A 16,717-nucleotide genomic window follows, 5' to 3' on the forward strand; every position below is an offset into this window, starting at 1 on the left:
ACTAAGACCGGTTGTAGGCACACTGTATTCTGCCTTAAAACTGTATCCTGCCCTAAGACCAGTTGCAGGCACACTGTATGCCACACTAAGACAAAATGCAGACACACTGTATCCCACACTAAGACAAAATGCAGGCACACTGTATCCCACACTAAGACCAGTTGCAGGCACACTGTATCCCACACTAAGACCAGTTGCAGGCACACTGTATCCCACACTAAGACCAGTTGCAGGCACACTGTATCCCACACTAAGACAAAATGCAGACACACTGTATCCCACACTAAGACCAAATGCAGACACACTGTATCCCACACAAAGACCAGTTGCAGGCACACTGTATCCCACACTAAGACCAGTTGCAGGCACACTGTATCCCACACTAAGACCAGTTGCAGGCATACTGTATCCCACACTAAGACAAAATGCAGGCACACTGTATCCCACACTAAGACCAGTTGCAGGCACACTGTATCCCACACTAAGACCAGTTGCAGGCACACTGTATCCCACACTAAGACCGGTTGCAGGCATACTGTATCCTGTGCAAAGACCGGTTGTAGGTACACTGTATTCTGCCTTAAAACTGTATCCTGCACTAAGACCGGTTGTAGGCACAGTGTATCCTGTGCAAAGACCGGTTGTAGGTACACTGTATTCTGCCTTAAAACTGTATCCTGCACTAAGACCGGTTGTAGGCACACTGTATCCCACACTAAGACAAAATGCAGACACACTGTATCCCACACTAAGACCAGTTGCAGGCACACTGTATCCCACACTAAGACAAAATGCAGACACACTGTATCCCACACTAAGACAAAATGCGGACACACTGTATCCCACACTAAGACAAAATGCAGGCACACTGTATCCCACACTAACACCAGTTGCAGGCACACTGTATCCCATACTAAGACAAAATGCAGACACACTGTATCCCACACTAAGACCAGTTGCAGGCACACTGTATCCCACACTAAGACAAAATGCAGGCACACTGTATCCCACACTAAGACAAAATGCAGACACACTGTATCCCACACTAAGACCAGTTGCAGGCACACTGTATCCCACACTAAGACCAGTTGCAGGCACACTGTATCCCGCACTAAGGCCAGTTGCAGGCACACTGTATCCCGCACTACGACCAGTTGCAGGCACACTGTATCCCGCACTAACACCTGTTGCAGGCACACTGTATCCCGCACTAACACCTGTTGCAGGCACACTGTATCCCACACTAAGACCGGTTGCAGGCACACTGTATTCTGCCTTAAAACTGTATCCTGCACTAAGACCGGTTGTAGGCACACTGTATCCTGCCCTAAAACTGTATCCCACACTAAGACCGGTTGCAGGCACACTGTATCCTGTGCAAAGACCAGTTGTAGGTACACTGTATTCTGCCTTAAAACTGTATCCTGCACTAAGACCGGTTGTAGGCACACTGTATCCTGCCCTAAAACTGTATCCCACACTAAGACCGGTTGCAGGCACACTGTATCCTGTGCAAAGACCGGTTGTAGGTACACTGTATTCTGCCTTAAAACTGTATCCTGCACTAAGACCGGTTGTAGGCACACTGTATCCTGCCCTAAAACTGTATCCCACACTAAGACCGGTTGCAGGCACACTGTATCCTGTGAAAAGACCGGTTGTAGGTACACTGTATTCTGCCTTAAAACTGTATCCTGCACTAAGACCGGTTGTAGGCACAGTGTATCCTGCATTAAGACTGTCTCCCACACGAAGGCGGTCGTAAGCACAGTGTATCCTGCGCTAAGACCAGTTGTTCATTTTGACTGGCTGCAAGTCAGTTCTGCTATCCTCTAAGCGCACCTCCTCCATGCTGGTCGTACAGGTCCTCCCGGGATTCGCGACCTCCTCTGGACGCCCCTCGAGAGCTGCCTCGTCCTGCAGACGACAGCGGGAGTTTAACACTTGGCGGATGACACGAAAGAGTGAAGAGGCGACAAAGAAAGCACAGAGAGGATAATGAGATAAAAACAGGAAGAAGAGGAGCAGAAAAAAACTGAAGAGGGAGGGAAAACCCACTGAGAGAAGAAATAAAACAGTCAAGGAGGATGAGTGGTGTGTGGAGGAACTGGAAAAGAGAAAGGGAAGAAGGGAAAAAGAGGGGAAAGGGAGGTGGAGGAGAAAGAAAAATGAAAGAGAAAAAGGAGGAGAGAAAGCAAAGGAGCAGGAGTGACGGGGGCTCCTGCTGGGAGGAGCTGGAAAAAACAGTGCTGAGGAGACGAGAGCAGGATAATCTGTTGTGGTGTGCATCATGTGACAGGAAATAGGTGCGTTTTTGTTCGCGAATAAAATTTCCTTGAGAAAAGAAAGTTTATTTTCTGCTGATCAGGAAGCTGCGGGCGAGGAGGTGATGAACTGTTGCTATGGTTACTGATGGCTGTCATTAGTTGTGACTCCACCCTGCTTTGGACTTGTAAGAACCAAAACAATAAAGTCATCTTTGATGAACCACATGAAGCCCTCTGGTCCACAAAACTGCCAAGAACCAGTTCCTGCAGAGTCAGGCCTGAAGCAGTCTACCTCACCCAGCTAGTCTGGACTAACCCCATCTCAGTGAGACGGGCTGGAATCAAGAGGTGGTTCTCACAAGTACAGATGAAACCTGGTTCTGCAAACCCATCAGCAGGTCTGACCCGAGACCAGTAGAGGACAAGTGGACTGTAAGGGTGAAGATGAAATGAAAGGATGAAACGTGAAGAGTCATCCTCATCCTCCAAGTCAGTGCAGAAACATTTATGTCCTCAAAGTCCAAGGTCAAACAGAAAGTCTGATCTCCTTAAACTCAGTCCACATTAAACTCTGGGCCCCGTGTTAACCCCCAAACACCCCCCACCCACCACTTAAAATACAACTCAGTGGTCTCAGTCGTTTGTGCTGTTACAATTTCTCTTTGTGCTTCTTTGAAAGACATCTGAAGTACTTTCTCCCAATGAGACAAGAGTGGTGTCAGTCGTTATTTTACCGGCAGTTGGACTGGTTTTAAAATGTTCGAGAGTGTTTTTACCTTCACTTTTGGCATTAACCCTCTGGGGCCGACGCTGTCGTATACGACGGGTAAGACCAAGCTTTTCTAAATTATAAATAACTTTTGAATGATATGAGATAGAAACTTATGGGGTTTTTTTGCTGAAAAGTTAACTCCGCGGACATTCAAGCCAGCCATCGGCCATCTTTTTACTCCTCATAGAAGCTGTGTGATGACGTGGGCAATGTGAGCGTCCAATCGGAATTGGTTCACCGTCACATGGTTTTCCAAAATCCAATCGTAGGGCAGAATTACCTCACGTAAAAGCCAAAGACCGTTTTCAGGAGCACAGCGATCAGTGAAAGCAGGAGCAGACGGAGAGCCTCTGATGACAATCTCACATGCTCAAACAGAGTGTGTAACTATCAGGATTGCTCCACTAGTTGGCATGTGAATGTTACTGGATAACTCTGTTGCTTTCTCTGCGTAAAGCACTGTTTACCATACCAATGGACAACAAAACACATAGACCATTTTGTATATATTGTTCCAATTGTGCATTTGTATTTATTGTTTGAACCTTTTTGTTGCACAGTCTTTCACACAAGACCTCAAATTACCTTTATAAAGTGTCAAAACAGTTGTTTATTATAGTTTGCTGTGTGTTTTGAATAAATGTGTTTGGAAAATTATTTTTCGCTTTATTTCTTCCTTGCCTATTTTTGATTGTAAACCTTTATTACACTTATAAAACACAACAAAAACATATATATTCTGAAAGCACAGATTGTCCTGGAAAAAAAAGAGACATAAAACTTGATTGTGGGATGCAGGGAGAGCAGTTAACAGCAATAATAAAACATTTATGCCAGGCGAAATGCCCTCAGACCCCAGAGGGTTAAGAGGATAACGGGCTGATTTGCATGTTTTCAAATCCAAGCAGAATAATTGATTATTTGAATTCCTCACATTTGTTCAATTTGCTCAGTCGCTACAATGCCCCCCCAACCCCCCAAGAAAAACCTGAGGTGCTCGGAAGCTTAAAAGCTCAAGTGATGTGCTCATTATTTGTGTCATCCTGCCATAGTACTGGAAAACTTGACCACTGGTGGTAGAAAAGGGGAAGAAAACTTTTTTAATCACAAAAAAATACACCTCCATCACAGAAGGTGGTAGTATTGCACTGTGTTAGGTTACAATCCGCCAATAAACTTGAAAGAAGAAGCAGCAGCAAGAAAGTCCATCTTTGGGTGTTTATTAAATCATATTTTTGGGGACTGCGCGGTGGTTCTCCTCACGGTTTACTTTGTTGTGGACATTAAAAGTTATGAGCCTTTTTCAAGTAATCATACATTAAGTGGTGCTAATGGTGAAGATATTGACAGCTGAAAGTGCTAAAGTTGTTAGCATACATCATTAAATCCGACCAGAGTTTCACTGCAAAAGAGGCGTTGAGCCGTTCAGACGTTCAGTTACCTGATGTTCTTATGGTCTTTTCTGTACAGGTAAGGTGAAATTAAATTGCCTATTTTAATATAATTACTGTACAGTATTTTGTATAGGATACTATGCATATTCTTTGTATTTTGTCTGCTTTTTATGCATGAAATGTTGTTAAAAAGGTTAAATAAATAAATAAAAATTTTAAAAGTGTTTGTTTTGGGGCCAGGAACTGATTAATCCATTTTACATTGTTTCCTATGGGGAAATAGGTTTTGGTTAAGAACAACATTTAGGAACTAGTTAAGTTCTAAAAGTAATGAACATCACCCCAACTGAATCTTTATCATCGTCATCATGAGAACTAGTTTTTTTTTTTTTTTTTACCTCTGCCCAACTGTTGTTTTCATCCGTTTGTTTGTTTATTTGTTTGTGAACAGCCTGTGACCCACACTTTTTCATATATTGTTATGAAATTTTGTTTACAGAGGACTCATATCCTAATCAGCAAGAACTGATTAAGTTTTCAAGATCACAGGTCAAAGTCAGGAAAAATCTGAGAAAATTAGAAAAATCCCTGTCCTTTAACAATGAATCTATTTTCATAAATTCATAACTCTGTCAAAGATCACATTTCTTTCATATTTGACAGTGTTATGTAAGATAGGATCCTTTATTGCTTGACCAAGTTTGATCCAGATCTGATTCAAATTGTGGATTTTGTGGACATTTGAATTTAATATTAAAAAGCCCATTTGATGTACAATTTGCATTATATCTCAATCAAAGTGCCTCAATCACTCTCATTTGAGACAATGATGTACAAACGAACACTCTCAGTGAACAGACTAAGTTTGATCTATTTAGCGGATTTAGCGGATATTTGATTCTTTTTAACATTGAAAAGCTCTTTTGATCTATATATTGTATTATATATCTGCTTATGAAAAGCCACTTCTAACAGGACTTTAATTGGAATTGGAAACTAGTGTGGGCAGAGTTTTGCGCTCTATGAGCGCGCTGCTCTCGTTAACAAGTGTTGTGGAATCCTCCTTTAAGTTTCCGATGGGTGAACTCTGAATCCTGACATTACTCCAGTCAGTATAATCATGCCACTAACAGTGTCTACAGCTCAGTCCAGACTTCAGCTTCAGAAGACTGTGTTCAGATGTTTCTGAGATTGGGGGGCGGGGGGGGGGGGGGTGGAGTCCTTCACTCCATCATGCACGTGACATCGCATTAATGCTCCGCCTCTTGGCCATTTGCAATTATAAATTACCTGGAGACAACCATGTGATTAAATATCATCATCACCGACAGCACTACTTAAGATGCACATTTTCTTTGACACCACAGTATATTTTAACAGGACTGTAAAAAAGAGGTGGGTGGGGCTTCCAGAGGGGGTGTGGCCAAATATCTCAGAAGGACTGCAGTGATAAACAGTGGTGTTGTATTTAATTTGCATTTCAGCTTTGGGACAGACGGTGCCGTTCTTTCTCACACTGACTTGGAGGAGAGTTCAACAGAACAGACTGTGAGCACAGAACATGCAATAAAAGTAGAGAAGAAGTGGAGCATGAAGATGACAAGAAAACCACACTCGTACCTCTGCTGTCGTCTTTCTTGAAGCCAAAGCCCCCGCCTCCTCGCTCTTGCCTTCGTCCCTCTGCGATGTCCACTCTCAGTGTCCTTTCACCTAGTAACTGCAGAGGTCAAAGGTCAGGTGACCCTGGACAGTAACCTTGCCATCATTTCTCTGCATATGTTCCAACTCCAAGCTTATTTACCCGAGTTCTGATTGGATTTAAACATTCTCAGGTCTATCTGTGTAATCAGGGTGGATGTGGCCTAAAGTGATGAACATCCTGTATCAATAAGTATCTGGTAGCTTCTTTACCTCAGAAAGAGATTTAACACCGAAAAGTCAAAAACTGTCAAATGCAGAGGGATTCTACACTCTTGAAACAGTGACATGATGGAGGCGTGACCACCAGGACCCGCTCCAGAGTCTGTCGGGGCCCAGGGCTAATATTCACAACCAGCATTTACCACCACGATCATCACTTGACGGGGTTCACTCTGCAACGGATTGACAAAGGTGGGCTGATAATGTTCTAATCTGCCCACTGCTTTGGTCCAGTCTGGAACAGATTTTATTTTTTTAAGACTGTGGCACCATGAACCCCATTCAACAGTACCCGCAACACCTCCTGCCTGAGCTCCCAACCCTGGACTTCTTTTCTTCTTAATTTAGATTCTACTTTGTCCATTTTGTTTAAATTTAAGCAGTAGGAGCACAACAAAAATACAAGTGAAACTCATCTCATCACTCATCTTCAACCGCTTTTCCGGGTTCAGGTCCAGCAGGGAAACGTGTGGAACATGAAGATGAAATATTTTATTTGGCCACAGGGCTGCTGAAGGCAGCGTGACATACACTGGCTGACCAAAACAATCTAAGAAGGCAAATACGTCCCCAGACAGCTGGATTTCTGCATAAATCAAACATGTTCGGCATTTTTTCTCTTGTACAGGAGAAACTGGACACAAACCCATCCAGGGTTCCGTTCTACCAGACTCTTCAAAAGAACTGGGGACACTACGTGGCTGTGCAAACACAGGACACGGGTCAGATCCCACCTGAAAATCCTTAAGTGTTCTGCACATTTATGTGTGTTTGACAAAGCAGGGCTGGTAAAGAAATCAACTTGTTTTCTTGATTCACGTTTATTGATTTAAATGGACTTTTTTCATTTTTGTTTATTTCACTCTTCGAAATGACACCAATCCACAATTTTTCACTTCTGATCCGATCCTGATATCTGAATTTGGATATCTGGAGATACCGATACTTTTCCGATCTGATACCAGAGCTCTGTTTGCTTTAATATTATTATTATCACTACTGTTGAATTTACATTATGATTTTATTAAAAAGACCTGAAAGTTCAGCTACAATTTGCGAGAAGGTGTATCTACAACCCCAATTCCAATGAAGTTGGGAGGTTGTGTAAAATGTAAACAAAACACAATACAATGATTTGAAAATCCTCTTCAACCTATATTCAGTTGAATACACCACAAAGACAAGATATTTAATGATTATTTTATTAAGTGTTGTTAGAAGGAAATGTGATGTAACACAGTGGTAAACATACCCCTGTCCCAGCTTTTTTGAAATGTGTTGCAGGCATCCATTTCAAAATGAGCAAATATTTGCACAAAACAATAAAGTTTATCAGTTTGAACATTAAATATCTTGACTTTGTGGTGTATTCAATTGAATATAGGTTGAAGAGGATTTGAAAATCATTGTATTCTGTTTTTATTTACGTTTTACACAACATCCCAACTTCATTGGAATTGGGGTTGTATGACAAAAGACAAGATTTGATGTTTTGGTGAAAGAATTAAGTACTTTTATTTTTTAACAGGCTTTTATAGACTTATTTTTAAAGACTTAAAGAGAAAAGACAGCACTCTGTCTGTCTGTCTCCCTCTCTGTCGTTCTCCCTCTCTCTCTCTGTCTGTCTCCCTCTCTCTGTCTGTTTGTCTCTCTCTCCCTGTCTCCCTCTCTCCCTGTCTGTCTGTCTCCCTCTCCCTGTCTGTCTGTCTCTCTCCCTCTCTGTCTGTCTCTCTCCCCCTCTCCCTCTCTGTCTCTCTCCCTCTGTCTCTATTTTTCTTTCTCTCTCGCTGTTTTTATGCTGCGCAAACTTCAAACTTTTTGGAAACACGAAGCCTTTCAACTGTAAACTGATGCTCACGCGCAGGGTTTTAATGGCGACTTTTTTCCCCTTCAGCGGACAGAATCGCTCTTCCTCGGCTGCATGCTGAGCTGGCGTTTTACAGCGTCGGGACCAGTGTTGCCATAGTTACTTTGAAAAAGTAATCCAATTACTGATTACTCCTTGAAAAAGTAACTTAGTTACTTTACTGATTACTCAATTGGAAAAGTAACTAAGTTAGATTACTAGTTACTTTTTTAGTTACTTTTCCCAGCTGCCGACAACAACCCTCTGCCACCTCAACATGACAATGATACCTGTTTTGCCAAAACTCACTTTATAGTCACCCTTTCTTGACTTCAATGAAAATAAATACTTGTTTTATAAAAAGTAAAATAATCTTTCTTGACCTCATATTTAACTGTTGACAGCACTGTAACAGTAAAACTTGCAATTTCTAACCTACATTGTTTATAAATGTAACTATTAAATTCATTCTAGCATTTAAATTCTCTCTAAACATTTTACTTGTCAAAATTATTATTATTTTAAGTAGTATTAGTAGTTGTAGTAAAAAAACGACTTCAAACCTGGACCTTTAATCGAGGGGTGTTGTGGGGGGGGCACATCCTTGCCCCACACCCCCATTTCATCTGGATTCGCCCCTGCTTTGGCGTTTGAGCACAAAGAATGGATAACATTTATTTATGCAGAAAACATGACCAGATTTACAGGTAAGAAAGTTTTATTGTGTTTTCACATCATGTGGTCCTCAGAAAGAGAGTTTAAGTGCATCTGAGTGGAAAATAGTGTTAGCTGTTGACACGTTGCGGAGGATCAGCTGTTTTTAGCAGCAGATACAGAGCGGCTCAGCTCAGAATTCTAAATAAAGGAGAAAAAAAAGCATAAAAATGTCTTTGTAAAGCTCAGTGCAGGTGTGCTGTTGTCACCGCGCTTTAAGAGGTGAGGACGAGTCGTAGCTGTTGCAGAAAACCGTGGATGAAAAGCTCACAGCTCGCTTAAAGTGGGCAGTTCAGTCGAACCCTGACCTCCTGCCCACGGACCAAGTTTAATGCTGCTATCGACCCACAATGCAAAAATAATAGTAACGCACAGTGACTTGGAGAAGTAACTTTAATCTGATTACTGATTTGGAAAGATTAACGCGTTAGATTACTCGTTACTAAAAAAAAGTGGTTAGATTAGACTAAGTAACGCGTTACCGGCATCACTGGTCGGGACAGTAAAACGGCTAACTTTTCAGCAAGGCATGGCAACAATTCAAATCATTTTGTTGAAAATCCGTGCTCGAACAGACAATTTGAACCCGAGAGCCGGGCAGAAATTTGCCACTGCCCTCAGCTTCGAAACACTGCAGAAGAGCGCTCTCTCAAACAGCTGGGCTCCAGAAACGCCCCCCCACCCACCCCCCTCATGCTCAGCAGTAAACAAAGCAGAGAGCAAACAGCAGTTGAGAGGATTCACAGCGGCTCTTCTCTGGTGAATTACATCAGTATTGGAAGCTGATCCCGATAACAGATTGGTCGGAACCTTAAATGACACTATACAAATAATAGTTAGTTAAAATCTTTATTGACATGTTACAATATAAAAGGTGCACATACAACATGTACAAGGTTATTTCAATGCTAAATATAATGACTACAGCTAACACCTCCCATTATCTGCATGGAAAGTCTCAGTTTGACAAAGCCTCCATTCATGCCTGACTGAGCACGACCCTGCTGGAGATGACCCTCGAACTCGCCCACCTGTGATCTCATTACTGACTTGAGATTCTCAGTCACCATTTGTCAAAGTAACATTAATGGTACTGATCTCATATTTCTGTGATGTGCTAATTTTTTTGATGATCTTTTTGATTTCAATCAGCTGATTTAAATCATACCAGCCCTGCCAGAAAGCCTTTTTCTGTCCATTAGAACCAGCAGAGTTCGTGCGTGAACTCAGAGACAAGCTAAAACAATCAAAACCTTCAGTACTTAAAGTTGGAGCATGTAAGAGATGAAGTGAGAAACGGAGGGATGGATCCCTGTTTCCCACTGTGGCACAGGATAAAACAGTCTGCAGCAGATACTCACGGCGCCGTCATATGTTAAAGCTTCTTTTAGGGATTCCAACTCATCAAACTCAACGTAACAAAAGCCTGAAAAAACAAACAAACAAACAAACAAAAAAGACACGTGAGAAGTTACAGTGGAGCATAAGAACAGAGAGACTTAAAGACAGCAGCTAGCCATGCTCCCTGACCTTTGAACTTGTCTGTCTCTTTGTCTCTGACCAGGCGAACACTGCGGATGCTGAGTTCTTTGAAGATGGCATCGATGTCTCCTTGGACAGTGTTGAAAGGCAGGTTGCCTACATAGGCTGTGTACGGTGGCTCAGAGGGAAGCTCCTTCTGCTTCCGGGGCCCACTCGGACCACCTCCACCACGGGAACTGTAGGAGCTGCAGCACACAGAGCATGATGGGAAAAGGAGCAGAGACAGGTGAGTAAATCATCTCTGATCCTGACTCGTCTTCACCTTGCTGGGATGAACCACTTTGTGATGAGCTATTTATGGTACTGATGAGGGGTGTCAGAAAAAAAACGATTCACGGCCGAATCGCAATTCTTATTTATTACGATTCTGAATCGATCCAATCAATACTGTTTGTCAGGCAATGGCTTCCATACTACAGCGTCCCCGCGGGGGGGGGGGGGGGGGGGGGGGGGGTCCGGCGTGCTTCAAACACTCGTGAGCTGCAGAGTTCAGTGGCTGTAGCTTAGCATGGCGGACGAAGAGCTAATTCAGCCAGCACCGTCTTTGCTGAAGGCAAATGTTTGGGCGCGTTTTAGATTTTATTATTTGCTGCGTAAGGAGGAGCTTGACATGACTTATGCAGTGTGCAAAATCTGCAAAATGAAAGTTAAGTACTTCGGAAACACTTCAAATCCGCAGGCCCACATGCTACACCATCACCTGGCGCTAAAAGAGGGCAGCAGTGGTCTCTGCCGACTACTGACTAGCGCTTCGCTAAACTACCAGCCAACTCCAAACGAGCAAAGCAGATAAGTAAATTTATATTTAGAATCACTTGATTAACCTTGTAAAGCTGCATTTTCTTAAACATAAACATTTTTTAATATAATTATTTCTCAGAGCTCTTTGAATCGAAAATCGATTCTGAATCGAATCTTCACCCCAAGAATCTGAATCGAATTGAATCGTGAGTTGTTGTACGATTCACATCCCTAGTACTGATCCTAACCTGCACAACCAAGCCCAACCTCAAACGTAGCCAGTACAGCCAAGTCTTAACAAGGGAACAAGCGACACTGAATACAGCGCCGTGAAACTACTCAAACGTGTTGTGTGGGCCGCTGAAGAGGAGGTACTGCTGGCCCACCACCACCAGAGGGCGCCCCTGCCTGGAGTGCGGGCTCCAGGCACCGGAGGGCGCTGCCGCCTCACAGGAGCAGCCAGGGTGACAGCTGTCACCCATCACCTGAGACAGCTGATATCACTCAACAGGGAGGTATATCAGCAGGACGGCATCTCCACCTCATTGCCGAGATATCGCTCTACCAAGGAGGTAACGAACTCAGCCAGCCATACGGATTAATCCATTGTTGCTTGTGTGTAAACCGACTGAAGACTGAAAAGGACGTAATTGGATAAGTACTCTTATTCCCACATTACAGCGTTGTTTCTGAGTAGAGGTGGAGGTGGTGTTTTTCACCCCACGTATTGTTGGGTGCAGCCACACCCAAATCTGACTGTTTTCTGTTCCTCGCCAGCAGTACCGGATCCGACGAACGGAGGCAGTGATCACCTGGGAGTTCGGGACTTGGCGGCTCCAGTATTCCCGGGGTTCGGTGGCAGAGGAAATCGGGTGGTTCCGGTTCGACTTGGACAGACGTCTCCTATCGTCGAGCCTGCCCACACGACACCGTTGGAATTCGACTTGTGACCAACATTGTAATTTGTTGTGTTTGTTGTGCGTGTTCACAACAGTAAAGCTTTGTTATTTGACTTTCTTCATTGTCCGTTCATTTGCGCCCCCTGTTGTGGGTCCGTGTACTGACACTTTCCCAACAAAACGGGCAGCGTGTGCAGTCTGTGCGCTGACGTCCCAGTCATTACTACAAAGCTAATGTATCTGTTCACACTGGAAACTGTCTCCTGTCTGAGAGTGAAGCTTGGTGCTTTCAAAGGATAACGACGCATGTTCCCAGAGTACATTTACAGAGGTCAGCCGACAGTGAGTCCACAAATGCACCATCACTCACACAGCCAAACCGCTGCCCTCTGCTGTCTGCTCATTTACACCGCTGCAAAGAAGTCACCCACCGCTCGTCCCACAAATAACTCAATCTGCACTGGGTTCTCGTTTCACTTCCAAAACACCACCACCAACGTAGCCATCTGAAACGACACCACCACCAACGCCGCCATCTTAAAAGACACCACCACCAACGCCGCCATCTTAAACGACACTGACACGAACGCCGCTATCTGAAATGACAAACCACCAACTCCGCCATCTGAAAAGATACCGCCACCAACGAAGCCATCTTAAAGAACACCGACACGAATGCCGCCATCTTAAATGACACCGACACGAATGCCGCTATCTGAAACGACACCACCACCAATGCTGCCATCTGAAACGACACCACCACCAACGCCGCCATCTGAAAAGACACCGCCACCAATGCCGACATCTGAAACGACAAACCACCAACGTCAGCATCTGAAACAACACCACCACCAATGCCGCCATCTGAAAAGACACCGCCACCAACACCGCCATCTGAAAAGACACCGTCACCAACACCGCCATCTGAAACGACACCACCACCAACGCCGCCATCTGAAAAGACACCGCCACCAACGCCGACATCTGAAACGACAAACCACCAACGTCAGCATCTGAAACAACACCGCCACCAACACCACCATCTGAAAAGACACCGCCACCAACACCACCATCTGAAAAGACACCGCCACCAACACCACCATCTGAAAAGACACTGCCACCAACACCGCCATCTGAAACGACAAACCACCAACGCCGCCATCTGAAACGGCAAACCACCAACGCCGCCATCTGAAAAAACACCGCCACCAACGCCGCCATCTGAAAAGACACCGCCACCAACGCCGCCATCTGAAAAGACATCGCCACCAACACCACCATAAATGCCATAAACAGTGGTACGATCTGAATCTGCACCACCAATGCCGCCATCTGAAATGACACCGCCACCAATGCCACCATCTGAAAAGACACCGCCATAAATGCCATAAACAGTGGCACGATCTGAATCCACACCACCAACGCCGCCATCTGAAAAGCCACCGCCACCAACGCCGCCATCTGAAAAGACACCGCCACCAACGCCGCCATCTGAAAAGACACCGCCACCAACGCCGCCATCTGAATCGACACCACCACCAACGCCGCCATCTGAACTGACACCACCACCAACGCCGCCATCTGAAACGACAGTGCCACCAACGCCGCCATCTTAAACGACACCGCCGCATCTTAAACGGCACCGCCACCAACGCCGCCATCTTAAACGACACCGCCGCCATCTTAAACAACACCGCCACCAACGCCACCATCTGAAAAGACACCACCACCAATACGCCATAAATGCCATAAACAGTGGCGCAATCTGAATCGACACCACCAGCACCACCGTCTGAAACAACACCACCACCAACGTTGGCATCTGAAACGACACCAAAAACGCCAGTGTTGCAGACCGGATGGTCCGGTCCTACAAATCGGGCCACCTTTTGTATCTGTGCATGCGTCATTTCGGACCACAGCAGCACATCTGAGATGGAGTCTCTTCACCAAAAGTGAGCAAATGGACTGGTGGGATTATTAACCAACAGATGATAATGGTAAAACCTCTTAAATCATTCTAAACTCAGTTTGAAGCAGAAAGGAGACGAAATTCCGTGACAATATGAAATGTCCAACGCGCAGTGAACGCATCAGCTAGCAGCTCATTTAGCCACGGTGCTCTGATCGCTTCTGCCACGTTTTACGATGAAATAATGCTGAATTGGTGTGGAAATGATTGTTGTACAAAAGCTTCGGATATCTGTCGCTGAGACAGATGACTGGAGGCAGTTTGAAGCAGAAATAGGGTGATAATCTGTGAACCGCATCATTGAGGGGACTGATTTTTGCAGGACCGTTCAGTCTGTGACACCAGCATCTAAAACGGCACCACCGCCAACGTCACCATCTGAAATGACACCACCACCAATAGGGATGGGTATTGATGAGATTTTATCGATATCGATGCCATTTTCGATTCTGTTTATCGATCCGATTCCTGATCGATTCCCTTATCGATACCTCTTGTGAATTTTCTGTGTACTAAAAGTAGGCTTTACAGGTTTTCTATGTCAACAACATTTTAAATTGGACACTGGATCCTTGATCTCTGGACATAAATAAAAATAAAGTCTGTAGTTTTTCTCCAAAGAACTTCCTTTAAGACATTTTGGCATGAATGTCTCTCCGTACCGCTGAACTGAGCTCAGCCAGCTGCTGCACATCAGCGCAGGACGTCTCATTTTGGGAGGAAAAAGCCGTTTTGATCGATTGCAGTTTGTTTGTGTTGTAACGTTTGAAAAGAGGTGTCATTTGATTTAAACAGTGTTTCACTTTGAAGTTATTAATCCTGACTGGACTCTATCGTTCTAACTTGACTCGGCAGAGAGCCGCGCAGCGTTTGGAGATGTGTGAAAAGAACAGTGTAAGAGTCACAAGGTGTTCACAGGAAAGATTTATTTCTATATTTATTTATTTATGTTCATTGTTAGTTGGTTTTATCTTTTCTGTTGTTTTGTTTTATCAGGTTCCTTTTGTCTCTTTCTCTATAATTGTACTGTAGCATTATTAGTTATTATTATTACTATTATATTATTATTATATATGAATAAAAATAAAATTTTAAAATGTACAATTTTTAATACATTTGACTCTTTTACAACAACAAACGCTGAGCCATTAATTATTATACAGAAAACAAATGCACAAAAATGTGCTGAGATGCGAACAGCTTAATGCTTTACTTTAACTTTGAAAATGCCATAGACGTGCTAACACGTTAGCATCGGTACCATTTTTAAGTTAAAAAAATCCATCTATCAACTGTTTCAGAAGACCATAACAGGTCGGTTTAAAGTAAAAATGGTAAATATTACTCACAGACATATGCTTTTTTGGGGTTTTAGCGGGGAAAAATTAAGATAAAGCAAAATAAAACAAGGAACTAATGAAGCAGCAGATGGAAGCATTGATTCATTGGTTCAAAGCAAAACCACGCTGCAGAAACAGTTGATTAATAAATGTCAAGAAATGATCATTTTTCTGATAAACACCCCCAAAACGAATGGGCACTCTGAAGGACGATAAGGGAATCGTTAAGCAAAAAGGCTACTGATGTCGGTAGATTGAATCATTTCTTAACGATACCCAAAAAGAACCAGTTCCCGATGCCCATCCCTAACCACCAACACCGGCATCTGAAACGACACGGCCACCAACGCCGCCATCTGAAACAACACTGCCACCAACGGCGCCATCTGAAAGGACACCACCACCAACACTGCCATCTGAAATGGCATAAACAATGGCGTGATCTCAAACGACACCACCACCAACGTCGCCATCTGAAACGACACCACCACCAACGTCGCCATCTGAAATGACACCACCACCAACGTCGCCATCTGAAATGACACCACCACCAACGTCGCCATCTGAAATGACACCACAACCAATGTCGCCATCTGAAACGACACCACCACCAACGTCGCCATCTAAAAGGACACCACCACGAACGCTGCCATCTGAAACGCCATAAACAATGGTGCGATCTGATCGACACCACCACCAACGTCACCATCTGTTTTTTGTTCCTCTTTTGCTTGCCTCTACTGGTGGTTGGCTCTCACTGCGGTATTGTATCACTTCCTGTTCCGGAGCACAGCGGTGTTTTTCTGTATCTGTTAGCTGTTTAATCTGCGCAGTTAGATTGATCTAGTTATCTAGATTACGATTTGTTTCCCAGTGTAATCTTTACGTGCCTTAACTAAAGCACTCCTTCTGCTGAATCACCTCTAAATTATTTACACATTATTCACTTTGCGTGTTTTTAGGAATCCGCTAGCTTAGCGTAGCTACTAGCTCTTAGCCGGTTTAGCATGGCGGCTTCTCCTGTCTCTCCCGCACTTTTCTGCTCTGGGTGTGAAATGTTTAGTTATTCCTCGGCCTCCTTTAGCAGTAACGGTACTTGTAATAAGTGTAGCTTATTCGTAGCTTTGGAGGCCAGGCTGGGCGAATTGGAGACTCGGCTCCGCACCGTGGAAAATTCTACAGCTAGCCAGGCCCCTGTAGTCGGTGCGGACCAAGGTAGCTTAGCCGCCGTTAGTTCCCCCCTGGCAGATCCTGAGCAGCCGGGAAAGCAGGCTGACTGGGTGACTGTGAGGAGGAAGCGTAGTCCTAAA

At 44.1% G+C, this 16,717-nt stretch overlaps 1 protein-coding gene across 2 annotated transcripts in view; it reads right to left on the minus strand.

Moving 5' to 3' along the window:
• The window catches only part of eif4h (eukaryotic translation initiation factor 4h), a 57,255-nt gene that overhangs the window by 18,941 nt on the left and 21,597 nt on the right, over positions 1–16,717 (minus strand). Inside the window, exons 2-5 of one of the 2 annotated variants that reach the window (XM_034168701.1) lie at positions 10,444–10,640; positions 10,275–10,339; positions 6,054–6,150; positions 1,843–1,917 (exon numbers count right to left, since the gene is read on the minus strand). In XM_034168701.1, the coding sequence (XP_034024592.1) occupies positions 1,843–1,917; positions 6,054–6,150; positions 10,275–10,339; positions 10,444–10,640 (434 nt within the window). The remainder of the gene's footprint in view (positions 1–1,842; positions 1,918–6,053; positions 6,151–10,274; positions 10,340–10,443; positions 10,641–16,717) is intronic. The other variant, XM_034168702.1, reaches the window with a different exon arrangement.

The sequence above is a fragment of the Thalassophryne amazonica genome, chromosome 4 (genome assembly GCF_902500255.1).
Source record: "Thalassophryne amazonica chromosome 4, fThaAma1.1, whole genome shotgun sequence".
In the NCBI taxonomy this organism is placed as follows: domain Eukaryota; kingdom Metazoa; phylum Chordata; class Actinopteri; order Batrachoidiformes; family Batrachoididae; genus Thalassophryne; species Thalassophryne amazonica.